Raw genomic sequence first — 27,916 nt, 5'->3', positions numbered from 1 at the left:
GTTTTGACCCATTCAGCTGAAACAATAGTGCAGAATAAAGGACTTGCAGAAGAGGAGGAAGTGGAGGAGTTGTCCTGGTTGGATGCTTGCTGCACAGCACTGGAATTTCACACAGGTGATCATCTGGTTCAGGCAAGTCCACAGCGCCCCCACCTGGCATATATTTGCAGCACACCCAGCTTTCCCAGAATAGACATCTCTCTGCTCTACCCTTTTACTCTTTTTGTAGAATAGATATCTCACTGTCTGTCTCGGTCCCTTTGCAACCAGGAGGCTGCATGTTTGGCTCTAAACAGCCTTCTGGTTCAGGACCCTCGGCTTCACCAGAGGTTTGGGGATCAAGATGAGAGGTCAGTTTTTCATTCTACATGATTGTGATTGGTTGGCCTCGTCTACCAGCTGCACATCGATTGGTTTATTTTTTTTATGTGCACTATGGTGATTGTTCATTATCACATAATGGTGGCTGAGAAGAGGTTTGGATCCATCAGAATTAATCAATATATAGGAGCGGCTTTCTCAGACTTCACCTCTGTGCTAATGAGACCATCCGTTGCAATGTTGTATGGACTCTGTTCATCTTGTATTCCATGGCAAGGAGTAGGTAGTTAGAAAAAACAAATGTACTCCAAAAAACTTGCACAAGGTGCTGGTTCACAGGGACATATTAGGAACAGAAAAGAAAAGACTTGCTCACCAACTTGATGCTCCAAAAATATTGTTATTCCTTTTTTGGTGCATCAAGTTTTTATTTTTTGATCCTAAGGAGTAAGTAGTTCCCATGATGCCATGGCCATGTTTCCTCTTTCAATTTCCTGTCTGATTGTTCTCTGAATTGATTCCTCCCCTCTACCTCAGCTGCGTGGTCAGCATTTTGGTGGAAAAATGGCTACTGTGCCAAGCATTATAAACTTTATGACCAAAAAAAGTCACTGTGTGAACTATAAATGTATTTCATTATCATTATAATGGAGTTCCCCATTTTGGAAGGACTGTTATGCAGAAACTTTAACTGCCACAAAAACCGTTGTTTGAATGCGATCGTGCAGACTTCCAGTGTGTTAGGATTCAAGGGTTGCGGTGGCCGTTTAAGGAATAAGCAGAATGCAGCAGGGGAACGGGCCTAGGAGCCTCACCGTTGCGTGAAGGTGACCCTTCTCTGTCCGCCGCAGGGCTCCCGTCCACAGGCAGGTGATGGCGGCCATGCTGCTGCACTCTGGCTGTCGCGGCTTGTTCCAGGCCGCAGCCGCCGCTCTGGGAACACTCATCGACCACAACAGTGAGTCTCATACCGCGCATGCCTCTCCCAGGGCCCCCCAGCAGGCCATAGAGGCTCTGAGCCAAAAAAGGGGCTGGTGAACAGGACGCCAGTCCTGGAAACACCTCCCACCGGGCAGGCCCTCAGGCTCAGCGTAGGGAATTCATCATTAAGGATTAATGCTCTAAATCAAGCGCACAGTTATGTGTCATTATCTGAAGTGGGGATGGTCCGCAGTCTCATTGTCTGTCAGTTTGTCAGGACTCATGTTTCTTGTTTTCATTGTCACACTTTCTAAGTAATATTCCTCCCATGAATATATGCGTGACACATCTCATGTACATAAACATAATAAACTTTCATACTGTGAGGGTTATAATCTGATATCCAAAAGAATTATACACTCAGTGGGAAACAGAAAATATTCTTGTTTAAAAAAATTTTAATGTTGAAAAAGGTAAAATAAAAGTGTTCTGGAATTGTTCAGCATTATACTGTGATATAATGCCTTAAATGCCCCCCGACTCTGTTCCCAGGTAAAATGCCGGCTCTCTTGCTGTCCAATGGGATCCATATCAACATTTTGGAAATAATGAAGAAGTACAGCTCCTGCCCTGAAATTTCAGAAAGTTCCTGCAGGTTGCTTCATAAACTCTTCCAGGGACGGTATGTTTCACATGCAATTATAATGAAGTGCAGCCTAGTCATTCTGTTTTCAAGCGTGGTTTATGGTAGTGATCTATACCATATGTGGGCATACTTTATGGTAAAGGGCTCTGTCTATTTACTTCTTAGGGTGAAGTGCTCTGTTTAAATGTGCTTCTCAGTATTCTGTTGCAGTGTAATGCATTTAGGCATACTGCATGTCACATGGCTATTTTTTCAGGACTGCAAGTCTGGATGAGGTCATTATGGCCATGAATGAGATCTTGAGGGCCATGAGGACCCATAACTTTCTGCCGGAGGTCCAGCTGGAAGCCTTGAGGGCCAGTCTGGCCTTCCTCAACCCTGGTAAGAGTCAGGGCTCACTTCCTGTTGAATGCGAACAAGACTTTACTTCCTACTGAGCCCTTGTAAGATTCAACGCTCAGTTCTTGTTGGAGACTTGGCTCTGTCATAATTCTGGTTGATAATGCAGTCCCCATTTGGCCTTTCGGTTTTTGAGTCCACATCCACATAAACACTCAGATGCTGATACATCTTTTTAAACATTTGAGCTTAAGCTCTACTTTTTACTGCATTCAAACAGTCTTTGGTGTTGCCATGACAACGAAACTTACTTTTTTTTTGTTTGGCTGATGGATTGAAAAACTCCTTGCTTATAGAAAGGGCAAGAGTTTTTCCTTTTCAATGTTGCCTTTGACTTGCTTTTAGGGGATTCAGGCCAGGGTATAGTGTGAAGTGTATTGTGTGAAATTCAATGTAAAATGTGCTCTATAAATAAACTCTGTTTTTTGATTGTTTGTTTTGACTGGGATGTAGACAGAAGACTGAGGGAGCATGGCGTCTCAGTGGCAGACCCTGACACAGCAGACGTCTCACTGAAGGTGTTGAAGAACCAGTGTGTGGTGGAGGGTGCTCACACTGTGTTCTTGGAGGCTCTCAACCGGGTAGGAACATGGTTCTTATGTTAAATTCAGCATCTTGTACACCCCTCCCCACACACACACACACACACACACACACACACACACACGCACGTTGCACATTTCCTTTTTACTTCTTAATGCACTTATGTGCTATTTCTGCCATTTTTAACTGCTCAATGTTTAATCTCCTCCATTCAGTTTATTGGAAGTCCACAAATCCAGGATTGTGGGTTGAGAGTTCTCACTGCACTTGCTGACTGCTCTGGTGCAGTGGAGCTGATGTGCCAGCAGGGGGCGATAGATACCGTTCTACACACACTCCAGATGTTCCCCGTAGAGAGAGGTAATCATCTTTTTAAAGCATACAAACAACTTTCACTCTGTAGGCACTCTACACTTCCCTGTGTCTCAGGAAGTTGTGGTACAGAGAATAATGAGCATTGCTTTTCCTCCATCTAGAAATACACTACTGGGGTCTGAGTCTGCTTCAGTACCTCATAGCCAAGAAGAATTTATCCAGAATGATTGTCCCTGTTTTGGCTTCTGTTGTTGTGGACACTTTGAGGCTGTACAGAGAGGATGCAGAGATACAGCTGAAGGTTTGTGCACATGGAAACTGTTTTAATGCTTTTTCTATGATGGTTTTATTCTGTTTCAGTCTTTAGACTGGTAGCCAAGGGAAATGGTTTGAATTATTCCACAGCTTGTCATTTGAGAGGTTGTCAGTAATGGCCACGTTGGGAATTTGGGTGTAACCCTGGGTGTGCACTTTGCCTCGCAGGGCTTCCAGGTGGCTTGGAAGCTGTTGGACACCTCTTCCGATGCGGCCCTGGAGCTGGAGAGAGAGGCGTTTGACAGAGAGCTGTTCCTCCAGCTGAGATCGAGCTCCTCTGAACTGCGGAACGACCCGGTGAGTCTGAGGGCAGGAATTGTGTTGAAACCCTTATCATGTAGGAACCTTTATCGCATTATCCAGTGTGTGTTTCCTGTGGTGTGTTTCAGCTGCACCAGGCGAGCTGCCTGTGCCTCTCCAAGATGGCTGCCGACAGTAACATCAGATATGTCATGCTGGAAAAGGCATGTCTGGACGGCGATGTCATCATGGCAGAGTGTCTGATTCACCTGGGGGCTGACATCAACAGGAAAACAAAGACAGAGTCTCTCATTTACCTGGTGAGCTGGCAGGGAATTGTCCCTATGATTAGTAATGGAAGCGAATGTCGCTGGGGAAAAATGGAATCGTGCAGCATGAAGTGTATGCTTCTGTAGTTCAGGTCTATGAGACTGCTTGTGTATGAATACCTGTGTAATATTCAGGGCTGTAGCAATTAACATATTAATCAATCAAATTAATCAGCAAATACTTTTGGCAGCAGCTGAAAATTGATTAGCCTTTCTAATGAGAAATTTTAAACATGTAACACAGATACTGTTAACTGGGGATGTAGCACAAAATAAACACCTGGGTTTCTAAATCTGCTGTCTGTCTCAGGGGTGTGTGAGAGTCCGGTGTTATCTCTGTCTCAGGTGTGTGAGAGGGGCGGCCCGCTGGAGCTGGTGGACCTCCTCCTGTCCAGCGGGACCCACGAGCAGAACCTGCGCAGCGCCCTGACCGTCAGCGTCCGCAAGCGGGACGGTCCCGTGGTCAGCCTCCTGCTGGGGAAGCTGGGGCTGGACCTGAACAACAGCGCCCTCTGCCTGGGGGGCTTCCGCCTGGGGGACATCGAGGCCTCCTGGCTCAGACCGCTGTTCTCCGAGCGCAGGTCCTCCAGCCTTCGGAGAGCGACCAGTGAGTGCCACTTCAAAGAAGGGCATTGATTTCTGTTTTAGGCTGGATTCTAGTTTTAGTAATTTGAAGGACATTTTCTTGCCTGGAACTGCACAGGTAAAATTTTTCAGCATTATGAAAGGAGATGTAGAATATTACTTCATATACCAGTAGTGCAATGCTATTTATATAACAAGGCTTTCCTAACACTATCTACCCTGCATACAATGGCCTCCAGGTAAAGGTGCTTCATTGGGCAAGCAGGTGTCATCCTGTCAGAAAAGAAGAGTTCATTTTCAGAAGAGGTCAACAGACGCATACTCCACTGGGTACCTGTCTGATGAGAGCGATGACAGCAGCCTCTTCTCCCTGGACGACAGCTTGGTCTTCCCCAACGAGGACATGGAGAGTGACGGTATGTGCCAGCATTCAGGCTGTCATTTTCCAGCTCTTCCCCATGCTGACATTTTATTTAAGATGATCATATTTTGATAATAGCTATATATTTTTCTTCTCCTCTGTAATGTCAGCAGTTACTCAAGCTTTGATTTGAGTGGTGCTTTCAGTAAAGTTCTTTGATTGGTGTGAACTGACAGGAAGTGCTTTCATTTGAACAGGAAGTGATGGACTCCCTCGCTTGAAGAGTCCCCAGTGTGACATGTCTGAGGAGTTGTCTGGACCGCTAGCGAACCGACAGCAACGACGCCGCAGTCATGCTAGTGCTGAGGTGAGCTTCATCCGCTTCATTTTTTCTTGCGCTCATCATTCTGTTCGGAAGCTCATCAGATCTTCTGACTCCTCAGGGAGGAAGCACGGATTCTGAAACAAATGAGCTTCGTCAGCAGAGATGTTTGAGGATATCGCCAAATCAGAGAGGTCAGTGAAGCTGCCAGTGGTTATTATTATTTTACATTTACTAAGTGTTCATAAGGAGATGAAACCCAGGGATGTAAGTATATACACCTTTACAGAGACTTGTAAGGGCTCATGGAATTGTATCCTTGGTGTACACCCAAATGAACATGTTACCTGGGGTGGGTTTTTCAAGGACTAGACCACTTGAAATGTATTTAAAGTTTGAATTGGATGGGTAGGTTTAATGATCATAAAAGTTCCTATCATTCTGTCAACATAGTCAGAGAAGGCCAAATACCCATGATTTGCTTTATTGCAGTATTATGCCAGCTTAGTATGATGGTAGAATAAATTCAGCACAAAAAAATCTTTTGTCAGGTAATTATTCCCCTGTCCTGGGCTCAGTGGAGAGCCCCTCGCAGTCAGGCCCCGCCTCTCTGAGTGGGGACAGAGAACGCATTCGGTTGCTGGACCTTTCAGGGAATGAGCTGGACTCTCTGTGCTGCTTGCTGGGAGAGGGCATGGTCCAACAGCACCTGGAGCACCTGGTCCGACTTGAGCTGAGCCAAAACAACTTGTCAGAATTCCCCTCTGGCCTCTGTGAGGTACTGTTCATTATAAACGCAGTCTTTTACTCACCACACTCCATATTATATTTCCACGTAAAAGAAAATTTGCCCCTCTGGATACAGCAAATGGAAATTTCTTTACCGAACATGTTCATTGAGATAAATGCATCAATTTTCCTGATTCTAAAATAAAATAATGGTATTGATAAATTCTTTTGTTTATTTTTGTGACTATATTGTTCAGAGTCTGAGAAGCGTGACACGCCTGGATCTCCATAGTAACCGTCTGCAGTCACTGCCAGCAGGAATCTTGGGCCTGCCTGCGCTGAGCATGCTCAATGTGTCCAGGAATTGTGTGGGGCCGCTACTGTCTCTGGACCCTACTGCTAGATGCCCCTCCCTGAGACAGCTCAGCCTGGCTTTCAACCACATCACTTTTTTCCCAGACCAGCTGGGCCAGGTCCTCAACAAACTAGAGGAGCTCTCGTTTGAAGGGTATGCAGGGAAATGTAGTCTGATGTTATGTCTTGTTGTTTCAGTACAGGAATAAGAATTGATATAAATAGTCTTCAGGGACCCAAGAGTTGACAAACAACAAAAATAACAGAATGAGGAAATAGATTAACCAGAGGCTGATCCTAAAGTGAAATAAACTCTCATCTGTCTTTCAGGAATAAAATTACAGAGCTCTATTCCCCTCTCTGCCTTCCTGAATTGAAGCTTCTGGATGTCAGTAAAAACAACATTGAAAAGATTTCTCAGGACTTCCTGTCTAGCTGTGTCAAGCTAGAGACTTTCAATGCATCAACAAACAAGCTATGTAAGGACAAATGGAAAGCTCACATTATTCTATCTGTGTAGGGTCAGTTGATTTAAATAAGTACAGGCAGTTAGCTGTTCTGGCTGGCTGAAGGTGACTAGTATGACCATTATGATGTGGTAGAAATTAAGCTTTGTTTTGTTCCCTGTTTACAGGTAATTTGTCTCATTTGCCATCAAAGATCACAACATTGAAATTGTCTCACAATAACTTCAGCTGCATTCCAGATGTAATTATCCAGCTTCCATGGTGAGTACGATTAATTTAAGTGTAAAAATGTCAGTTACATTTTTTAAATGTTTTACCATAGACGATTAAGTATTAGACCAGTGATACTCATATCGGGAAATCTGGCTCACAAGGTCAGTAGTACAGTGTTGGTTTTCATTCTTTCCCCTCTAGTTATGAAAGATTTTAACCTGGGACACCAGGTGAGTTATATCTTTGGCCATTCAATGGCATAATTGATCAATTAACTATCAGGTAGAGAAGAAAACCAGCAGTACTACTGGTCTTGGGGGATTTGAGTAATACTATATTAGACTAATAATTAAGTTTCTCTGAATGACAAATAAATTGACATTTTTAGGCCAATGATGTATTTGTTTGATAATTGTATTGCTGAATATACCGTTGAGTCACCTGTACCTTCTGTGATAAGGGTCTTATTTTGCTGTCTTACAATATGAGCTCTTGAAAGAGCACCCTCACGCGAGGGCAATAAAGCAATCTAATCTGGTGAAAATTTGTGTGTACGATGTTCCACTGCTGTAGTGTCTGCCTCTCTCCCCCTTATCAGTTTACGATCGGTGGACATGAGAAACAATGACATCACGGCCCTCCCAGGACCCTCGGCGTGGGTGTCGGCCAGTCTCACGGAGTTAATCTTCAGCAACAACCGGATCGGTGCTCTGGATCTCAGTGGACCGGTCCACAAGTGGGCCAGACTGGAGAAGCTGCACCTTGCCAATAACAAGCTGACAGAGGTAGTGGAAACTATTAATCAGGCTGTGATCCAAGGCCCAGACAAATAAGGGCATCTGTGCTCATTAGTATTAATTAATTAATTCATTTGGTAGAGCCGTGCCCAGGGCGACCTACCGACCATTTAAAATTACACTGATAAATTACAGCAGGAAAATGTGGTAACATCATACATCCCCTGTAGCATGTGTGCAGCCAGATAAATGTCACAAGCAGACATTTGTAATTACTTAATTTGGCTTGAAAAAATTCTAAATTAAAACAAATTTCACTGCTTATTTGCTGTTCAGTACATGGAACCAACAGCCCGTAGTTTGGGAATTAGGTTAAATGCTTATATGCAGGAAGTTAATATTCCTTTTCATTGATGATGTAATTCCCTTGAAGCAGTGTGAAGCTCAGAGGGTTTTGTGAAAGCATGTCGAATGCTTGGGTTTTTGTCTCAGATCCCCCCTCAGATTGGCCTGCTGGAAGACCTGACCTCTCTGGATGTCAGCCGAAACGCCGGCCTGCGCTCCTTTCCGGATGAGATGGGGAAGCTGGGGCGGCTGTGGGACCTGCCGCTGGACGAGCTTCGGCTTGACCTGGACCTCAAGCTCATCGGCAGCAAGACCAAGGACATCATCAGGTGCGCGTGACGTTCTGTGGAAGACCACATCTCTGTCCGCCGCGTGGCTCCTGCCCTAGGGCTGGGCAATAAACCGGAAGGATAATTATCAGATTCAGCTATTTTTAGAGTGCAGTGAGAATTGTCACTGCAGTGTGCCGTATCAACTGTCCTTTTGCCTTTTTACCCTGTATCTCTGTTACAGAATAATACCATATACATTTGTGGACCTCCAAAATTTACAGATCACATGAAATGCTTCTGGGGAAAAAACATTGCTCCGGTCTATTGAATGTCGATAAGACAGCCAATTGGCAGCACAGCTATGGAGCTTACATATTATTGCTGGAGATGTGACATGATCACAAGGAAGCTGCATGCCCTTGCTGTTGATTGGGCCGTTTGATCAACACGCAATAGATATTTTTTTCTTTCTGTCCTATCAGGCACCTGCAGCAGCGCCTGAAGAAGGCCGTGCCCTACCACAGGATGAAGCTGATCATCGTAGGGAATTCTGGGAGCGGGAAGAGCACGCTCGTCCACCAGCTGATGAAAATGAAGAGGTCCCAGTCGCGGGCTGACCGGCCCTCCGTTGGCATCGACGTCAGAGACTGGACCGTCCGGGACCGAGACAGGAAGAACATGGTGCTGAACGTGTGGGACTTTTCAGGTGGGTCCAAATCACAGTCAAGGGGTTCCGAATCATCATGCGAGTGGTGTGTGGCGGTGTGTGTGTGTGTGTGTGTGGTATTAACCAGGCTGTATTTTTCTCCTGTTTCACTAGGAGGGGAGGAATACAACAGCTCGCACCCCCATTTCATGACCCCCAGAGCGCTGTACATGGTGGTATATGACCTGAGTAAGGGTGCGGCCGAGGTGGACGCCATGAAGCCATGGCTCTTTAACATCAAGGTGAGCTTCAGGACAGTGCCGAGCAGGTGTGTGTCAGCAGCTGAGAAACAACACAGCAAAGGTTATTATAGATGTTCTCTCATGACCTAGCAGAGACTGCCCAAACACCCTAGCCATTATGATGTTGACTGACAGGCTATAGTCAGCTGTTATATCTGTGCATTTGACAAGACAGAAAACAACATTATTCACTGCTGAAACTAACCTGATTCAGTCTAGTGATTGTTCTGGTGAATTATTTTCCTGTTGTCTTTGCCCTCTCTCTTGGTATTCCCTCTGTTATTTTATGGTTGTTTCGCCCAGTGGTACTGCGCTTCCTGTTGCTTTCACTGTCTGGTGATGCGTTTCCTGTTGCTGCCCTGTCCTGTTTGAAGGCTGCGGCTCCCCTCTCCCCCGTTATCCTGGTTGGCACGCACTTGGACGTGAGCGAGGAGCGCCACATGCAGGCGTGTGTGGCAAAGATCCGTGGGGAGCTCCTGAACCAGCAGAGCTTCCCTGTGATCAGAGACCACTACATGGTGACCGCCGGCGAAGAGTCCGACTCCCTGAGCAAACTGCGCAAGGCCGTCATCAGAGAGGCAGCCGGCTTTAAGGTAACCAAAAGAAGAAAAGATCATATTTATAGAGCAGGCATCCCCCCCACAGGTTCAGGATCAGTGTCAAAGATGAGTGCTGATCTACAGACGTTCTCCCACAGATCCAGGGTCAGCCTGTCATGGGTCAGCTCATCCCAGAAAGCTACCTGGAGCTGGAGAGGAGGGTCCTGAAGGAGAGGGAGAGGGTGGCCCCGGAGTTCCCCGTCCTGCACCAGCAGAACCTCCTGGAGATCATCCAGGACAACCAGCTGCAGCTGGACGAGAGCGAGCTGCCCCATGCAGTCCACTTCCTGAGCGAGGCTGGTAGGACCCCAGAACTGAGCCACAGTGGAACTCTTTGGGCACAAGGGATGGGTGGAGCCCATAGGAAACTGCCCAGACACTGCTGTGATATTACTTCTCTCCCTCTCTCTACATAACTGTTATCTCTTAAGTTTTTAAAATAGAAAAACCTAATTTTACTAATTTACCATATATGATTCATTTGAATAGTCTGGTGACAGTATATGTTTAGGAACAGAGCCTGTATCCGGATGGTTGTATGTTTGGTCCTGTTTTTCATTCCATGAATATGCAGGGTTTTTAATCTGGTATAATGCCTTGAATTAATTTGTTTGCCAGGCAGGCAAGTGAACATGCAGTATGTTTCCATGTGTCCAGGCATCCTCTTGCACTTTGAGGACACTGCCCTCCAGCTTAGGGACCTCTACTTCATCAACCCACAATGGCTTTGCAGCATACTGTCCCAGGTAACATTACCCTGCAGAATGGAAAATACTCCCTAAGGTAAAATCACAGAACAGACTGGGAACTGTTCTCCTAGGAAACATTACTGAACAGCATTGAGAATACTGTCCCTGGTAACATTACAGAACAGAAAATACTCTGTGGCATTCGATCCGGTTGAGAGTCGGCTCAGTCTCAGCCACGCCTACCCGTAGAGAGAGCCCACATGCCTGGTTTGTTAACTAATCAGCCCAGGTAATTAAGGGTGTGTTTCTCACCATGGTACAGGGCTGAAACCAGAAGCTCATGTCGAGAGAGCGAGTCTGTTCGTGTTGGAAAAAGACAGAACAGATTGGCGAATATTCTCCCAGGCAACAATACTGAAGTCAGCTGAGAATACTCTCACAGGTCACATTCAGTTCTGAATAGAATTGAGAGTATTCTTCATGACAACACTGGTGTACAGAACGGATAATATTCTATCAGGTAACATTACCAAAGAGAACTGAGTAGCTTTACAGAACGGAATGTGGGATACTCTTCCAGGCACCATTACTGTACAGAGTGAAGAATACTCTCCCTGGTAAAGTTGCCATACATAATGCATAATAATCTTCAAGATACTCAACAGAATATCACATGTAGCTGCCAATGACACTGGCCAAAGCTTTGCACTTCAAAAAAGATTCTGGCAAATATGAACCATTTTCAAAACTGAAATCAAAACTCCCAAGCATTTTCTTTAACACTAATGAAGTTTCACCTGTCGTTTTATCTACAGTCTACTGTAAAGACTGCCTCATTGTGTACGAGGTTTGATACAAACCTCAGTCTGTTCAGTGTTTGTGGAGCCATTCTCTTAGCTTGCCTCATTTTGTAGATATTGACACTGAAATGCCCTGGAGTTTCTGGCCAAACCAAAGGAATCATGCAGCGCTCCGTGGTGGAGAAATTCCTCTTCGAGAACAAGTGCTTCCCCAAAACAAACATCGCTCAGTACTTCAAGCTCCTGGAGAAGTTCCTGATCGCCCTGCCATTTGGAGAAGACCAGCTTCTCATCCCCAGCAGGTAATGTCATTGTTGGGGTGTGTGCTGAGCAAGGAAGGGTGTTGGGGAGGGCGCTGTTCCTCGTTCTCTGGGATGGACTCGGTTGACGGTGCTTTCTCTGCAGCTTGTCGGAACACAGGCCAGTGATCGAGCTCCCTCACTGTGAGAAGTCGGAGATGATTGTTCGCCTGTATGAGATGCCTTATCTCCCCATGGGATTCTGGCCCAGGCAGATCAACCGCCTGTTGGAGGTGTCATCCTCCCTTCTCTCCGGACGTGGTGCGTCACACCTACACCATTGGCGTGTTTCCATTATTTCCAGTTTTGGATTGGTGCTGTGTTGATTTCCTCCCAGGATTAGACATTGTTTCTGTAATTAAAATCAAATTGTATGGTCTAAATCAGAGATATGAGATGCTTGAGCTCTGATTAGTTGTGGTCTTTTTGAGCAGAAAAGGCCCTTCGACCAAACAGGATTTATTGGAGGAGGGGGATCTACCTCAGCTGGTCTCCTGAAGCATACTGCCTAGTGGAGTCTACTTCCCTGGAGAACTCCACCGAGAGCTTAGTCAGGATCACCGTACCCTGTTCCAGCAAAGGTACCCCACAAACGCATCATAAACCTGTGGAAGGTGCCATGCTCCCGTAAATGTACGTCACAAACAGACCCTGGAGAATTGGCGTTTTCATACAATGTTTGGGATGGGGGTGATATTACTGATGGTAAGATTGTTTGTGATGATGGTGGTCTTGGCGAATGTGGTGGTGAGTAGGATGATGACAATAAATATGTTGAAGACATCGACGATGGTAATGGTCATGATGAGGTGACCATGTGTTCCTCAGGTCGTGTTCTGCTGGGTCAGGTGGTTGACCACATTGACTCTGTCCTGGAGGAGTGGTTCCCTGGCCTCCTCACCACTGATATCCATGGCAACGGCGAGACGCTGCTGAAGAAGTGGGCTCTGTACAGCTTTGAGGATGGGCAGCAGTGGAGCAGAATGCTTCTGGAGGAGATCTTCTCACACATGGATAAAGGTCATTGGCCCCAAAAAGCATGCGACCCAGTCTATGTTTCCAATGTTCTTTTACTGAGCCGTTTCAATGCATGAGGCCCAAAGCTACTGTCCGTGTCTCTATTAATAGCTTTTTGACACAAACATGATTTTATTCAAATCCCATCGTCAACATGGAAATGTAAAATGTACTTGGGAACAGTTTAAGTGAAATTGGTCTTAATAAAACCTTTAACTTTAACAATTGCTTAACGCATATATGCACTTACATAAAGATACAAAAATATCAGCAGAAAGTTATGAAGAACATGATAAGTATTGTGAGCCTAGTGCCATTCTACACTGTCATAAAAAATGTGTTAAAATTGTACCTATTGGGGTACAATGGCTTGTCGCTGGGGCAGTTCCCTCAAACGTTCGCCCTTTGTACTGTTTATCCTTTTAGATTAGTACAAAGGTACAAATATGAGTCAGTGAGGGAACATTGTACCTTGGAGAACTAAAACTCCTACGAATAAGACCCATACCATACCCCTTTGACAGTGTATATGGCAAATCATATGAAAACCATTTCGTATAAACTGGTTGTAATATTCATGTGTGCTTACAGCAGTAGTTAGGACGCTTTTAGCCTATGCTTATTAAGGTGTTATGAATTTTACATAAGACCCACTCTGAGCGAATTTCTCTTTAGAATAATCTCTGTGCTGTCTGTGTTCTTCTCTAGACGGTCTCTTGGTGAATCCTCAGGATCCGCGGTCCACGATTCCCATAGCCCAGATCTCCCCGGATCTGGTTCTGAGCGATCAGCCCGCCTGTTTGATTCTCAACAGTGAAGAGCTGGAGATGGATCTGTCTAAGGAGTACCTACTGGGTGAGCCCTGAAACATGATATTCTGATGCAGTGTTGATGGGGGACTAAAGAGAAATACCTCAACACACGTTTAAATACTTGGTGCCATGTCAAGGCGTGCACAGGGACAGAATTTTAGGTTTCACGGTTCCCTGCCTGGAAGATGTTGTCCAAATCCACTAGGTGGCAGGTGAACAACTTGAAAAGGTATCTCCTGGTGAAATTTGGATTCCTTAAAGGGTAGTCCAACTTTCTGGGGAAAACTGACAATATGTAGTATCAACTAGGTAGCAAGGCTTATGGTACAACCCAGGTAGGAACACGATCTGAACTTTGATCAGCACATTCAATATCCAGAAAAAGTAAAGAAGTTTTTTTTTAATTTCATGGCAGAATTTTTATTCAGCTGTGAAAAACATACATAAAGAGTAAATTCAGATTTGTGAATAATAAAACATTTTCATCTTTCAATGAAGGTGATGGAGGCTTCGGCGCAGTCTATCGAGCAGTGTATAAAAATGAAGACGTCGCTGTGAAAATTTTCAGCAAGCATGCATCGGACATCTACCTCCACAGGCTCCTGAGACAGGTAACCTGGATTCATTGTTTTACTCGCTTATTTCATGCGTTTGCAGTGAGTCTGTAAAAATGGAAAGAACAAACATCACAGCTAAATAATTAAGAAGGCAGAAAGTTGGATTTAATAACTCCAAACTTACTACTACGTACATCTACAGTAAAATGACTTGATCCTACCTCCTCCATCTGGAGGCATGCGCTACAGGTGAGTTCACCTGTCACCCTGACTGATATCACCACAGTCAGATGGAGATTGAAATTGTTTTTTTTTTTTCCTGTCATGTTATTTGCTTATCAGGTGTGGATATCCCAGAGATTAGCGAACTATCAAATACAATTTCAACTGCCACTTTTTCGGTGAACTCAAAATGTAAACTTCTCGCCATGTTAATGTAAGCATGACCAGGGTACACACTACACTATGTAAACTCAATAGGTTTTAAAGGTCATTATGATTTGCCTGAAGTGCTCCTTCTGGATTTTTCTTTTGAGAAATTATTTTAGAGACCTTTTGTTCTTCGTTTCTTCAGTTGCTGGGTTTGTAGACCTCAAGTTCAATTTAGTGGTACGACATAGAGAGGGTTAGATAATTGATGAGATTCGGTCTTTGATTCACTCCAGTAAGTCAAATTATCTGCCTGCGCCATTATTAAATCGAGGCTTATAAATGGTTGTTAACTGGGAAAGGCTCTATTTCTGTTAATTGTTTGGTTTTGTGTGTGAAGACGAGATATTGTTTATACGTTGAAATGTTCTGAACCAAATTCAGAAATGTGAGAGCATTCTTGTGCTATGATGAAACAGTCCAGTGACAGTGGCAGCTTTTGTGTGTGGTGTCTAGGAGCTGGCAGTGTTGGGGCGCCTGCGTCACCCCAGCCTGGTGTCTCTTCTCGCCGCTGGGACGTCCCCGCACATGCTGGTGATGGAGCTGGCCCCGCGGGGGTCCCTGGACTCGCTGTTCGAGCATGAGAACGGCAGCCTGCACCACAAGCTGCAGCACAGGATCGCCCTGCACGTGGCGGACGGACTCAGGTAGCTGACTGGCGGTGCCCGCGGCAGACTGGCACGCGTAATATGCCCACACGAGGCAGGCTTCGCTGCGCTCTCCTGTGCTCAGATAATGTGGGGTTCACTTGGACTCGTAGCTTTATGAACTCGCCTCAAATCTCCTTTGAATTTCCACTGCTCTCAAGAAATTGTAATAATAATTATTATTACAAGCGCATTTCTGGCTGGGATTACACACAGCCCTCTGTTTTTGTTAAGTGCTTCTTTTGATAAAAGGCCTTAGCACAGCTTTGCGTTTTCTTTGAGGATCTTTCCCTGTAACGGCGTTCTCATTCACGACAGGTTTCTTCACGCGTCTATGATCATTTACCGAGACCTGAAGCCTCACAACGTGCTGCTGTTCAACCTGAAGACAGACTCAGAGGTCATCGCCAAGATCACGGACTATGGCATCGCCCAGTACTGCGGCAGCATGGGGGTCAGGACTTCAGAGGGGACTCCTGGTACTGTCCTTTAGTTCATTGCTAATATATCAGTCCCTCAGTCATATCAATCTCCCCAAAGTCTGCCACACATTGCAGCTATCTCTACTGTGGTACTAATGTTAATACTCTGGAAAAACACTCAGTCATTATGCATCTACACATTACTTTAGACTCTAAATCGGAGAGGTCTGATTGTTAATTCCCCAGCTGCTGTTATTTCTGTTGATTCACAATTATTCAACACAATTATTCAGGAGTGTAATGGTTCAATATGCATAGCTGAGTTATATTTGAGTTCTGGTTTACTTGAGCAAGATTATATTTATATCTAGAAAGTGGCACATTATGGCTGTTGCTTGAAAATACTTTTGGATGATAAGATTTTCAGATTGTGTAATTTTTTCCACTTAATTCCACAGCATAGCATGAATACTACAGTGCTGTAACACTTAAACCGAAGTATATACCAGACTGTGACACAAAAAAAACCCAAAGTACACACCAAGCTATAAGATTAGCTTCTTGCTTAGAATCATTCCATCAAACATTGGTCTGCTTATAAAAGACATGATTATTGCAGCATGTTTTTGGCCAGTTGTAAAGCATGATGAAATGACCGGACCCTGTCGTGACTTGAAATGGTCTGTGTGCTCCGCAGGGTTCCGAGCGCCCGAGGTTGCTCGCGGCGGTGTAATCTACAATCAGCAGGCGGACATGTTCTCCTTTGGCCTCCTGCTGTATGACCTCCTGACCTGCGGGGAGCGTATCTCAGATGGGATGAAGTTCCCCAGCGAGTTTGAGGAGATCGCCGTTCAGGGGAAGCTGCCGGGTACTGTCTTAGTGTGAAAGGAAGTAGTCCATTTCTGAACTGAACGTGGGGTCATGTCATTTTTTGTGGCATGGAGGCAAATGTTAATGCTGTAGTGAAGAATCCTATCTAACCCTGAATAACCACATTTCTATGACCTACATGAGCGTCACTCTTGTCAGTGATACAGTTCTGGCTGTTACAGGACCTGAATTTCCCTGTCAATATTAAAAGTGATACCCTATTTTGGGCCTGCATCTTTGTTTAATTACCGTCTCCCGTCTGTACTGTATCTAACCATTTTTTATTGGTCGCATTTTAAGAGCGGAATTTTCTACATTCCCCAAAATTGGCTGAAATTCTTTTTTTTAATTCTCACAGGAAAAATATTCATTCTGTTATGAAGTGCAGTGTTACAGTCTTCAAGTGGTGCTGCACAAAATGTAGATTGCTTGATTGATTGATTGTGGCTTGCTATCCTTTCAGATCCAGTGAAGCACTATGGCTGCACTCCGTGGCCCAGGTTGGAGAGCCTGATGAGGGAGTGCTTAAGGGAGAACCCCCAAGATAGACCCTCATCTCGACAGGTAGGGGTGTGGCTCAGCGTCCAATCCAAGGAAACAGGGAAACAAGATGAGCTAATGTGACAATGTGTAACAGAGGTTCACCAGGCACCTGTATGTAACAAGGGAACTCACCTTGATGAAATGTCCCTGGGTATGTGACAGGTGAATGTTGCTGTGGGACATGTTTCCAGGTGTGTGATACAGGGTCTCAGGTTAGCAGTGTGTGATTGGTGTACTCAGCTGCAGGTCTGATTTAGGTCTTACAGTCCGTACGGGTGGCAGGTGAACTCACCTGTGGCGCACGTCTCCAGGTGTTTGACAGGCTGAACTCAGGAGAGCTTCTGTGCCTGATGAAGGAGGTGAAGGTGTGTGGGGTGTCCAGCGCTGAGTGTTTCGCGGCATCCTCTGGGGGAGGGAGCCCGCTCGTCTGGGTCGGCGGTGGGAGCAGCAGTCAGAGGCGGGGATACGTCGCCTCCGTGGAGCTGGGATCTGGCAAACTCGCCTCACAGGTTTGTACTTTCTGCACTTTTACCGTCCAGCTTTTCTTTTTCTTTTGGAAAATGGCTAGCTATGCCTCTCAGTTTGCTGCCACCATGTTCCCACACAAGGAGCACTGCAGCAGAAGCACATGCTCTCCTGCAACGTGATTGTCCATTAGTCACATTGTTGATACACCCCCAACAGCCGATTGGCAGCAGTCCTGTCCTATGCCTGGTGATGGTGCCAGTCCCAGGAGAGTCATTTGACTGGATGGTGGCAGGAACACAGTCTGGTGCTCTGATAGTCATCAGCACATTGGACGCATCAAAACGACATCATCTGCAGAGCGTTGCTGATGCTGTGACTTCACTCTTCTACCACTCACACCCTCAGCACAGGTGAGCATTATCAATCAGAATCATCACAGACAAAGAACCAGTGATCAGTGAACAGAGTATGAATTCAGAAGTAGCATACACAGGCATGCTTTTTCAAAAATCTTGTCATTTTTGCTGTTATTACTTCTGCAAAAAAAGATTTACAAAAACATTTTTTTTGAGATGGGAAAAGGCTGCTTCCCAGCATCTGTAACTGCATGTTAGGGTCCTACGGTGACTTTTTTTGAGAGGAACGAAATAGAAACCGTAGACTACCTGCTCATGTAAAAACACATTTTAAATGGACATGTTGATGGATGTGTTTAGTTTTAACAGTGTCAGAAGCGGTTTCCATTGAATTTAGTATTCAGATGCCACTTTCTCATCAGAAAGACCAGTGCTCCCCTTCCGGTGTTTCCTCACTGATGCGATATCAATATCCTTAGCTTTCTTCAATCGTACAGTTCAACCCATGCATCTTTTCTGCCTGACAGGTTTCTGGGTCTGTAGCTGTAAAATTCTCTGTGATAAACAAATGTAAGTTAATATCAATTGAGGCAGTATTATTTTAACTTTAGTACAGGTGGAGAAGAGAGGTGGGCTATGATCTGTTAGCCACAGAAGGGGCAGAGTAGACAGGTGAACCAGTGTCTGTAATCAATGGTCCACAGTCCTCAGCCAGGGCAGGTACAGTTACAAGCTGAGGCTGAGGCTAATGTGTTGATGTGAAGTTCTCCCATATTCCATGTTATTTTTTCTAGCAAAAAGAAGAATTATTTGTTAGTGGGGACTGCAGACGGAACACTGGCTGTTTATGAAGATTCAGTGATTCAGGTAATGTACTGGAGTTATAGTAATGCAGGGACGCTGGTTATGTATTTTATTACAGTCCTGACATTTTATCTTAGAGACTGTATTTTTATTCACTGTGTCTTTTCTTATGAAATATCTAACGTATCAAATGACTCTAACATTGAAATTCCATAGAGTTCCATGACTCTAGTTTTTTTTTTTTTGGTTTGATTAACTTTCATCTGAGTGCTTATTTTCTATTGCTGCAATAGAAAACATATTATTGTACTGCAGATAATTACTTTTATTGCTCATACCCCTACTGAACTTACGTTGCTGCATACCGGTGGACCCTCCCCATCCCAAATATAAGTAATATAATACAGTTTTTTTTATAAAATAAAGTATTTTCACTGTTATCTGATCAGATATCAGAAGGAAAATACTATGACGTCAGGAAACGGTAACTGTTTCTGAAGGTAACTCCAAAGTATTGTTGCATCAGTAAATGTTACATATAATTGGCACAGATTCTGGATTATTTGAGTGGAGGAAATGATTTGACACTTTGTGAGGTGTCGGACGTTCCACCGCTGCGTAACACTTCCGTGTTCCTGATTTTCGACCGCAGTGTGAGAACGGTCAGCCCATGAAGACAGTTCAGATTGGGGACGTCAACACTCCACTGATGGGTCTGGGCTCATCGGGTCATTCCCTGGACCGGACCACTGTCTGGGGAGGCTGCGGGACCCGAGTCTTGTCCTTCACTGAAGACTACGATGTCCGAAAGACCATCGATACCAAACCAAACTACACGTACCCGTGAGTGTACCTTTGGGAGGGTCTGCTTTCAGTAGTTGTTTTTATGAGGAAAATTCTAGAAATAAAAAAATGTGTTAACAGGGTTATGTGAATGAAGGTAAACAAGAATTTGGGAGACATTTGAAAAGAGACTGTTGAGTGACCATCTGTTTGCACTCAGAAGTGGATTTGCATATGAATTTGAGCAGGAAGTGCAGTTCACACTCCAGGTTCCCAGGTTGCGAAGTTACAGTAGACAAACAAATCTACCAAACAAAAAGATGGCAGAATAGCACTGTCCAACTTCATCAATGATTTGTTTGCTAACATTTGTTAATATGCTGTGGACAAGTTCTATACTGTTCAGAATTAAAATATGTTAAAAAGGTGTAATGGTATGTTAATTGGGCGACATACTGTAGCTTCTCAGTAATTAGACTGGCTGTAGGTTTGTGAGTTGACTTTACTGGATCATGCTAGTCACATGAAGAGCACGCACAAAGCGTAATCTGGCTGTTATACTTCCATTTTTAGGCTTTGACTGTCTCATTTTCAAACAAATAACCTTAGACAGGATTATAAGCCGTGCCTTTATATTTTTTTATTCTATTTTGAATATAGAAACTACATCAGATATCATATGACCAATGTGAAAGCCATTGAATTTTTAATGCCTTGTTTCTCCCCTCAGTTACACATGAAGAGGGCATTAGGTTAGAACTGGAATGCCACTCTGTGTGAAAGCAATATTCATAAACCATACCACATCGGTACAGTAATTTACTATGTCTATATGCTGATTACTCTGATAAGAGTCCTAGTCCTGGTTTGCAGGATGAGTGAATTGAAGTTTCCACAGGCTGCAGAACAGGTGGAGTAGTGAGGGCAACATCTCGCGCCTGGTGGTGGAGAAACAGGTGTACCTGAGCAAGGCAGGGGCGCAGGTGGTGGAGGTGTGGGAGAAGAAGAGTGAGAGGATAAGCGAGCTCATCGACTGCACACAGATACTGACGTGAGCCCCTTGCACACACTGTGCTGATGCATTCACATACTCCTAAACACAAATGCAGGTACATCACTGAGGGAAATGCAGTTCATGACACAACTTTGTACTAATTTACACGCTCATGCTCACACATCTACCTCATAACGTACACACACACACACACACACACACACTCATACTCACATGCGCACACACAATCACAGTGGAACACAAACGTACACATGAATACATGCATACACATACACACCCATACGTACATGTACAAAAACATATTTACACAGACACACGTGAACATTAACATAAATATGTAGACATTCTAGCTAACTTGTTACACAAAAATACTTTCGGAGGTAGCCAAGGCCAGTTATTACAAGGTACAATTCAACAGAGCATTACACAAAAACAGGTTTTCTTCAACAGGAAAAGTCATGTTCTAGTCAAACATTAGAGTGCATACTCTAATGTACAAATATGTTGTATGTATAACATATCTATAGCATAATGTGTGTTAAGAACGAATACATTCAGTGATAAGTAAATTTTGGGCGTGTGGGTGTGTGTGTGTGCGTGTGTCAGGTACGGTTCCAACAGAAGACCCAGGAAGTTGAGCACAGAGAGGGTTCAGGAGTCTGGACCCTCCTGGGCCAGTGTGAAAGCACTCCTAGTCCAACCCAATGCCACACTCTGGATTGGCACCAGAGGGGGTCATGTGATCCTGGTGGACCTGACGTCATGCCAGCCACTCAGAGTGTTGCGCCACCTGTGCCAGTCTGTGCGGAGCATAGCAGTGGCATATGTGGGTGCGTCATATTCTTGCGCCGCTCGCAACATTGGCACAATTCTCATGATGTAAAGCAACGGTTCCCAATCTCCGATACTGTCAATTGCATAAGAAGAGGTGACAAATTTGTTAATTAATCAAACTAAAGACTGAGGCGAATCAGTCTGCTCCTAATTGGTGAATGTGTGGCCACTATATAGCCACTAAATGAACCATTTGGTAGATAATAATGAATTCAAAGACCATGCAAATGATAACAAACCAAACTTGTGTTGTGTTAATAAGGTTAAGGAACTTAATCTGGAGCCAATTGTTTCACCACTCTTTAATTTGATCAGTTAAAAAATGACTTCTTTAATGTGATTCTTTGCAATATAGCACATTAAGCACAAGGTGAACATTGGATTTTTATTCTTCATGGCATGAATAACTATTTCTGACATAAAATGTTGCATACGAGGGTAAATGATCTCTTTACCTGAAAAGCACCTAAGTAAGAAAAATTGCAGCTTGTTACAATTCTGGGATCGCAACTGTGGTTGTAAAGAAAACCACACAGTTTGATATTTCATTTATAATTTATAATGTAATAACAGGAAATCAAATTGTTACGTAAAGTACTTTGCAATTTGCTTTGTACTCACTTTGACTCCCTGCAAGTGTGCATTTACTGCTTTGTCATCATAGAAACACTCAACCCAAAGAATGTGGTGCTGCTTTTGGGAAGAAGAGGTAGACCATCCCAAGATCAAGACAGCAGTCAGTGTGGTAAGAAGGGAATAATACTACTATAATAATTATAATAGTACTAAGGACCTTACCAGTCTTTATAGGAAATCTATCTGGCTGGTTTCTGGGGGGAATAAGTATTTTTTTAAAGTCTTTATAACCTCTGTACCATAATAATTAATAGCACATCCTTACATTGATCCTCCTTGGAGTTGATACACTTGTCATGGCAACACCAAAGAGTAAACAGTTAATGTATAGATATGTTTGTGTGACCCCTTCACAATTCTTTATTTTTGGGAAGGTGTATTTTCAAATTTGCTGTCCAGTTATGGTCTAAAATTTTAATTACATTACATTACATTACAGGCATTTGGCAGACGCTCTTATCCAGAGCGACGTACAACAAAGTGTATAACCATAACCAGGAACAAGTATGACGAAACCCCTAGAGAGAAGTACCGGTCCAAGTGCAGGGAACAACCGCATAGTTCAACTTGGCGGGGTGATGGTTAAACTGATTAACACTAACAACGAGAACGGCAACAACGCAATCTATGTAAAAAATAAAAGTAGTCGTTAAGACAGGCGGATCCCTGTTGCTGCCAGGGAGGACAGGAGGATAGAGTGGTCCACAGTGTCAAATGCAGCGGAGAGGTCTAGAAGAATCAGGAGAGAGGAGAGGGAGGCTGCTCGTGCGGCATGGAGTGACTCACTGACCGAGAGGAGTGCAGTCTCGGTCGAGTGGCCAGGCCTGAAGCCAGACTGGTGGGGATCAAGCAGGTTGTTCTCAGAGAAGAAAGCAGAGAGCTGGTTAGATGCAGCATGTTCAAATGTTTTGGATAGGAAAGGGAGGAGAGATATGGGGCGGTAGTTCTCCTCCCTTAATAATGTAAGAATTTACAAGCAATTGCCTTTTCTAATTTAAAACAATATTGCAGAGGTGGGTTTCCCAGAAAAGAACATATTGCAAGATGTAGAGGAACATAGAGACTGAGGATTCATAATTGGTGGAACAACCACTCCAACCAATGAAAATGCTTTTCTGTATAGGTAATGCAGGTCATTTGCCATGTTGGTAACCTGAAAATATTCTGCAAGTACCATTCAAATCGGTGCAGGATACACATTCCTTATGCATGTCCTTATGAGCAATGTGACTGAGACTTTGTGAAATCATAATGGGTAAAGCTGCCTGCAGTCTACAGCTATTCCCTAATTTTGGAAAATTTAGAGTATTTCATACTATAATAGGAAGTATGTACATTACATTAACAATATTTTTCATTGTAATTTTCATTTTAGCGTTTAGCAGGCTGTCTAATTAAGAGGTACTTACTGTATGCAGGTTGTTTAGATTGATATTTTTTTACTGTGCTATGCTGTTCTTTTTTAAGAACAACCTTTGAGGTTTAGACTGTAAGTAACATTGTAGGTTTGAAGTCACCTCTCTCTCTCTTTCTCTCTCTCTCACTCACACACACAGATGATGAATCTGTCCTTCTTATGTGGAACAGTGCTCTTCCTCTGGAGATTAAAGACCTTCTCAAACACAGCGAGATGAGATCAGAGATTGCAGATAAAATGAGAGCATCACTGTACGACTGAGCTCTGGGACCTGGTATGTGTCAGTGCCAAACTGTCATTATCTCTGCAAACATGCAGCTTGTCTATGAACCACTTTGCTGTTTCACACATTGATCTGTTTCATAGCACTTTCTTAGCTGGCATTCCCTGGCAAGGTAGTTTAGCAGAACTTGGTACTCTTATTTAATACAGAACTATGATTGCCTTGAGGACATCATTCATAGTAATTATGGCAGAATAAGTTAATAAGCTTATTAAATTAGGGCAGAGTGTTAATGAGTCAATTTTAAGGCAATATTTTAAAGTTCACTTCTGTGACCAGACACGATGTGTGCATTCACTCTTTCTTCCTGGCTAGGGATTGATTGACAGCATACATTGCCGTATGCTTATGTGTTTTGTTAGCCCTGCTGTTACAGACCTCTTTTTCTGAACAGCGATGTGTGGTTCATCGGCATTGTTTTATCATTTCACAGAGCTATATTTGGAAAGAAAGACCTGCTTGAAGATTATTGGAGAGAAATCTGCTATACAAATGGGAAAATTAGATTTAAGTGATTTTGTGTTATTGCACAACTTTACATTTGATATGCATTGAAAATGAAAAGGGACAGTAATACTTATGTTGTACATTACAAGTTCCATTATAAAAAGCCCAAGAAAGCACTTTTACAGCAAAATACAGAATGCAACTGACAATTATGATTTTAATTTATTTATCAATTGTAAAAAGCATCTGCCATGTTCTTGTGCATGTTAATAAGTACACCCAGTGCTGTTGTCTGTTAGCAGGCTTAAGTGGATGGCATAGTGTTTACTTTGTATACATTGTAATTTGCATGTGGTCACAATAAACCATGTTTTATGCCATTTTATGTGTTATGTTATAATGTGTTTGTTTTTTTTTTTGTTTTTTTATGTAAAATGTTTTCTCATAGATTTATGTGGGAATCCAATTCTGTGATAACTCCTGTATGCATTAGAAAGGTTATTATACAGTACCTTTGGGGAGGGAAATTCACCAGTTTTTAAACAGACATGTGCTCTGGCTGTGAATATTTCCTTAATCACTTAAAACTGTTTAAACGTATGCATTTGTTTTACAATCATTCTTATACGAAAATCTAGCACATACCTATATTTAAGGTGTTGTAAAATGTGTTGTAAATACAAATCAGTACAATTCAGATACATTTCACTCTCTGTGGAATTAATTTATATATATAGGCTAACATACATTTTAAAGATTTTGTTCCCTGTTTTATTGTGAATACCATTGATTACAATGGATTAGTCATTCTGGATAATGACAGCATTTTTTCTTTTTTTAACAGGCTCTATTACATTGAACAGAGAATCAGTTCCACATAAATTTGTGCTCCATATAATGTGTAGGCACGTTTGAAGTCCAGTTTGGACCTAATCAAATTTTAACATTCAGAGAGGTTTGGTGAGGATATTGATTATTAATTTCACACTATTTGCAATTGGGTTTAATTTTTTCTGTTTACATTACTCAATATTTTGGGCTTTCTGGTTTACCTTGATTTCCCTACTGAAATTTACAGAAAATGTTTGAGTCATTACTAACTTTTCTAATTTTGAAATCATGTTGCGAGCACTTGAGAGAATGTACCTTTAGCCAAACAAAGGGCCATTCCAAACTGCCCCTTATCAGTTCAGGCTGGTTTTGTGGGCACCCATCCCCCCCTGCTCATTGATCTCAGGTTACATACATGGACTGTCCCCAGGGACTGCCCCTTTGACACCTTGGGTGTTGATGGCATTGGCCTCAGTTGCTTTCCCTCCAATTAAAACGGCATTGCCCTCATCTTAAAAAGCCCTCTCTGTCCCACCTCAAACATTGATAGACCCTGTTGTTTATAGTTAAAAGCAGCTCTTCTTCTTTTGTCTGCAGAGGGCCTTTGTGATCAAGTTTGGTTAAATTCTGCAAGTAAGTACTTCAGCTTTTTTCTTATTAGTGGGAAAAATTTTCATGTTCATTTGGATCTGACCTGATCCTTTTCATTGTGTCTTCGTGGAATTATTGTGACTTCTTTTGTGTTTGTACATTTGTCTGTCCCGTGAGTACAAGTAAAATTAGACTGTGAATAACTGCATTAATTTGTATTCAATTATCAATATCTTATTGTGTACAGTAGAGTGCTAGGCCCCATTGACGGGGAGCTACTGCCATACTAATTGCATCCCTTGCTGTGTAGGCCACATAAAATGGCTACCACATGTTTCAGTTTGTGTAATCTGGTGTGGGCCTAAAAAAGAAGGAAGCCATTACTAGGAGGTCTATTTCACAAATAAGCAAACAATAAAACTGAATATCCTTTAAGGCTTGTAAGTCGTCCAACTTTACAATAGACACGGTAATATGAAAATAATGGGATGAGTTCAGAACAAATAAAACACAAGCCTAACCAGTCATACAGCAACTATTATGGCATAACTTACTGTATATGCCATGGAAATGATATAACGGTGAACACTTACAAGCAATATCTTGACCAGATAAATGCAAATAAGTTGATCTAGAAAAATTCTGTAACTGAAAACCCTAAAGACCATATTATTTAAAATCTGTAGGCAAAAAAAAAAAAACCAATGACTGAAATTGTAACGCAGATAGTACACTGTTGCAACTCCTTGCACTGAGATCTCTCCTAATCCAAACAAGTAATTTCAGGAATTTTGGCCTCATCATGTGTTGGTACAAAACGTGTGAAGTGTTCACACTTTCTCTTTGTCTTACAAATCTTCTAAATCTTACAGTCTCTACTGTTTAAATGAGGTAGCTGATATAGCAAACAGCTGAACTGCTACAATACTACAAAGTGAGAGGAAAGACGAAGACACTGACGGACAACTAATTTCTAAGGACTGCACAGGGCTAGCACAAGGTAAAATGTTAAACATTTTTATCTTTTACATTGTGTGTGTGTGTGTGTGTGTGTGTGTAAGCAAAGAAGAAGTGTTTATACAGGCAAGGGAGGGAGATTTTTTCAGATACAGAATATTTTCCCAGTATACGTGGGAAAGCGTAATAGTAGGGTTTATGGGAGTGCTGTGCTTTATAAAGTTTGCTAATATGTCAAGCATGCATGTTACTGTGTCTAACAGGCAAACTGTGCCATTTTATGCTACTGTAACACTAATTTGTTACAGAGCCTAGTAACTTTCTCTCATTGAAAAAGGATAATACAACAGTAGTGTACCATTTGCTGAAATGTAGCCATTGTTCTGGTGGATTCTTCTGTAGAAGTGGTGATACTATCATGTGTGCACTGAACAGGCCTTGATTTTAATGTGTATTCTAATGTACATGTTCTCTTTCTTTGTCCTGCATTGCTTGTATTGCGTGATGTTGAAGGAGGTCACATTTTCAAAGATGAAGATACTGATCCTCTTCTCGATTGGTGCATTGCTAGCAGTCACAGCAGTGCTGAAGGTGCTGGCCAATTCTATTGGTGGACTGATGTATGTGCAAGGAGCGGATGAGGATGTGCCAGAGCTGCCCAAAATGAAGAAAAACTGACTGGTTGCATAAATTTCAGAAATGCTTGAAAATCCATATGACTGTGTCAGTGTATGTATATGTCCCATGTATAAGTGACTAATCATGGAAGGTGTTGGAATTGGATTATTTTATTATCAGTACACACAATTTGACACTGTGTGGAGAGTGTTGATCATATCTGATAATACCTAATACATATCCCTATTGTATGTTGTATGACATGGTTTGGCTAAAAATGTAATGTTGTGGCTAAATAGACAATTATATATAAATCTTACAATTAATGAAACATACATTGTATAGGCCTGCTACTTTCACCTGACCTGATGTACTTTCAAGAAATGTTTTCTCAATGTGTGCCAAATGTTGAAATAAAAAACATGATAAATATTTCCTTGTTTGTTCCATAATTTTATTTATTGCCTATAAGATGGGAACTGAAATGCTATTGTGACTAATATTTTTGCATTGAATTTCCTTGAACACTGTGTGTTTTTCATATAAATGTAAGATATATCTTTTTAAGCAAAGATTATTTATACTACATTTCATACAAGATCAAACTCCAGAACACTGTCAAGAGTTTTGGCTTAAAATGTTATCTCATATTGCACGTTATTTTTTGAAGCAAAAATAATAGTTTTTTTTTTTAAAGTTGGGACTGCAGACAGAGTGTTTATGAATATTTCGTGATTCAGGTAATGTGGTTTTCATAATGGTTTGCATAAACGTTTTCTGTAGGCTTGTTCAATGTTATCTGTTTGTGGTACCACACGCTTAATTTAATA

General features: G+C 42.7%; 1 protein-coding gene and 1 long non-coding RNA gene across 3 annotated transcripts in view; both read left to right on the top strand.

Annotated features, from left to right (window-relative positions):
• lrrk2 (leucine-rich repeat kinase 2) overlaps positions 1 to 24,469 on the top strand; it is a 31,299-nt gene extending 6,830 nt beyond the window's left edge. For both annotated transcript variants that reach the window (XM_064342975.1, XM_064342974.1), the window contains exons 9-52: positions 17 to 132; positions 271 to 350; positions 1,173 to 1,279; positions 1,795 to 1,924; positions 2,145 to 2,269; positions 2,741 to 2,868; positions 3,046 to 3,190; positions 3,307 to 3,446; positions 3,629 to 3,757; positions 3,850 to 4,020; positions 4,375 to 4,636; positions 4,854 to 5,030; positions 5,233 to 5,342; positions 5,419 to 5,491; positions 5,849 to 6,075; positions 6,284 to 6,534; positions 6,711 to 6,859; positions 7,015 to 7,108; positions 7,659 to 7,845; positions 8,290 to 8,471; positions 8,897 to 9,120; positions 9,235 to 9,362; positions 9,737 to 9,955; positions 10,060 to 10,261; positions 10,619 to 10,707; positions 11,565 to 11,752; positions 11,856 to 12,010; positions 12,184 to 12,330; positions 12,578 to 12,769; positions 13,475 to 13,621; positions 14,077 to 14,189; positions 15,021 to 15,211; positions 15,530 to 15,690; positions 16,331 to 16,501; positions 16,967 to 17,067; positions 17,358 to 17,555; positions 17,731 to 17,924; positions 18,665 to 18,737; positions 19,327 to 19,517; positions 20,356 to 20,508; positions 21,079 to 21,302; positions 21,971 to 22,051; positions 23,499 to 23,633; positions 24,076 to 24,469. In XM_064342975.1, coding sequence (XP_064199045.1) covers positions 17 to 132; positions 271 to 350; positions 1,173 to 1,279; positions 1,795 to 1,924; positions 2,145 to 2,269; positions 2,741 to 2,868; positions 3,046 to 3,190; positions 3,307 to 3,446; positions 3,629 to 3,757; positions 3,850 to 4,020; positions 4,375 to 4,636; positions 4,854 to 5,030; positions 5,233 to 5,342; positions 5,419 to 5,491; positions 5,849 to 6,075; positions 6,284 to 6,534; positions 6,711 to 6,859; positions 7,015 to 7,108; positions 7,659 to 7,845; positions 8,290 to 8,471; positions 8,897 to 9,120; positions 9,235 to 9,362; positions 9,737 to 9,955; positions 10,060 to 10,261; positions 10,619 to 10,707; positions 11,565 to 11,752; positions 11,856 to 12,010; positions 12,184 to 12,330; positions 12,578 to 12,769; positions 13,475 to 13,621; positions 14,077 to 14,189; positions 15,021 to 15,211; positions 15,530 to 15,690; positions 16,331 to 16,501; positions 16,967 to 17,067; positions 17,358 to 17,555; positions 17,731 to 17,924; positions 18,665 to 18,737; positions 19,327 to 19,517; positions 20,356 to 20,508; positions 21,079 to 21,302; positions 21,971 to 22,051; positions 23,499 to 23,620 — 6,647 coding nt within the window. In that variant the 3' untranslated portion in view covers positions 23,621 to 23,633; positions 24,076 to 24,469. The remainder of the gene's footprint in view (positions 1 to 16; positions 133 to 270; positions 351 to 1,172; positions 1,280 to 1,794; positions 1,925 to 2,144; positions 2,270 to 2,740; positions 2,869 to 3,045; positions 3,191 to 3,306; positions 3,447 to 3,628; positions 3,758 to 3,849; positions 4,021 to 4,374; positions 4,637 to 4,853; positions 5,031 to 5,232; positions 5,343 to 5,418; positions 5,492 to 5,848; positions 6,076 to 6,283; positions 6,535 to 6,710; positions 6,860 to 7,014; positions 7,109 to 7,658; positions 7,846 to 8,289; positions 8,472 to 8,896; positions 9,121 to 9,234; positions 9,363 to 9,736; positions 9,956 to 10,059; positions 10,262 to 10,618; positions 10,708 to 11,564; positions 11,753 to 11,855; positions 12,011 to 12,183; positions 12,331 to 12,577; positions 12,770 to 13,474; positions 13,622 to 14,076; positions 14,190 to 15,020; positions 15,212 to 15,529; positions 15,691 to 16,330; positions 16,502 to 16,966; positions 17,068 to 17,357; positions 17,556 to 17,730; positions 17,925 to 18,664; positions 18,738 to 19,326; positions 19,518 to 20,355; positions 20,509 to 21,078; positions 21,303 to 21,970; positions 22,052 to 23,498; positions 23,634 to 24,075) is intronic.
• A 612-nt stretch (positions 24,470 to 25,081) lies between these two features.
• On the top strand, positions 25,082 to 27,503 carry LOC135259085 (uncharacterized). The gene is made up of 3 exons (XR_010331192.1): positions 25,082 to 25,553; positions 26,384 to 26,511; positions 26,982 to 27,503. It is a non-coding gene; the product is annotated as an uncharacterized LOC135259085 (long non-coding RNA).
• The last annotated feature ends 413 nt before the right edge of the window (positions 27,504 to 27,916 follow it).

This window comes from Anguilla rostrata, chromosome 7 (genome assembly GCF_018555375.3).
Source record: "Anguilla rostrata isolate EN2019 chromosome 7, ASM1855537v3, whole genome shotgun sequence".
Taxonomy (NCBI): Eukaryota; Metazoa; Chordata; class Actinopteri; order Anguilliformes; family Anguillidae; genus Anguilla; species Anguilla rostrata.
The sequence above is the reverse complement of the archived record's forward strand: the minus strand, read 5'-3'. Positions and strand labels throughout refer to the sequence as shown.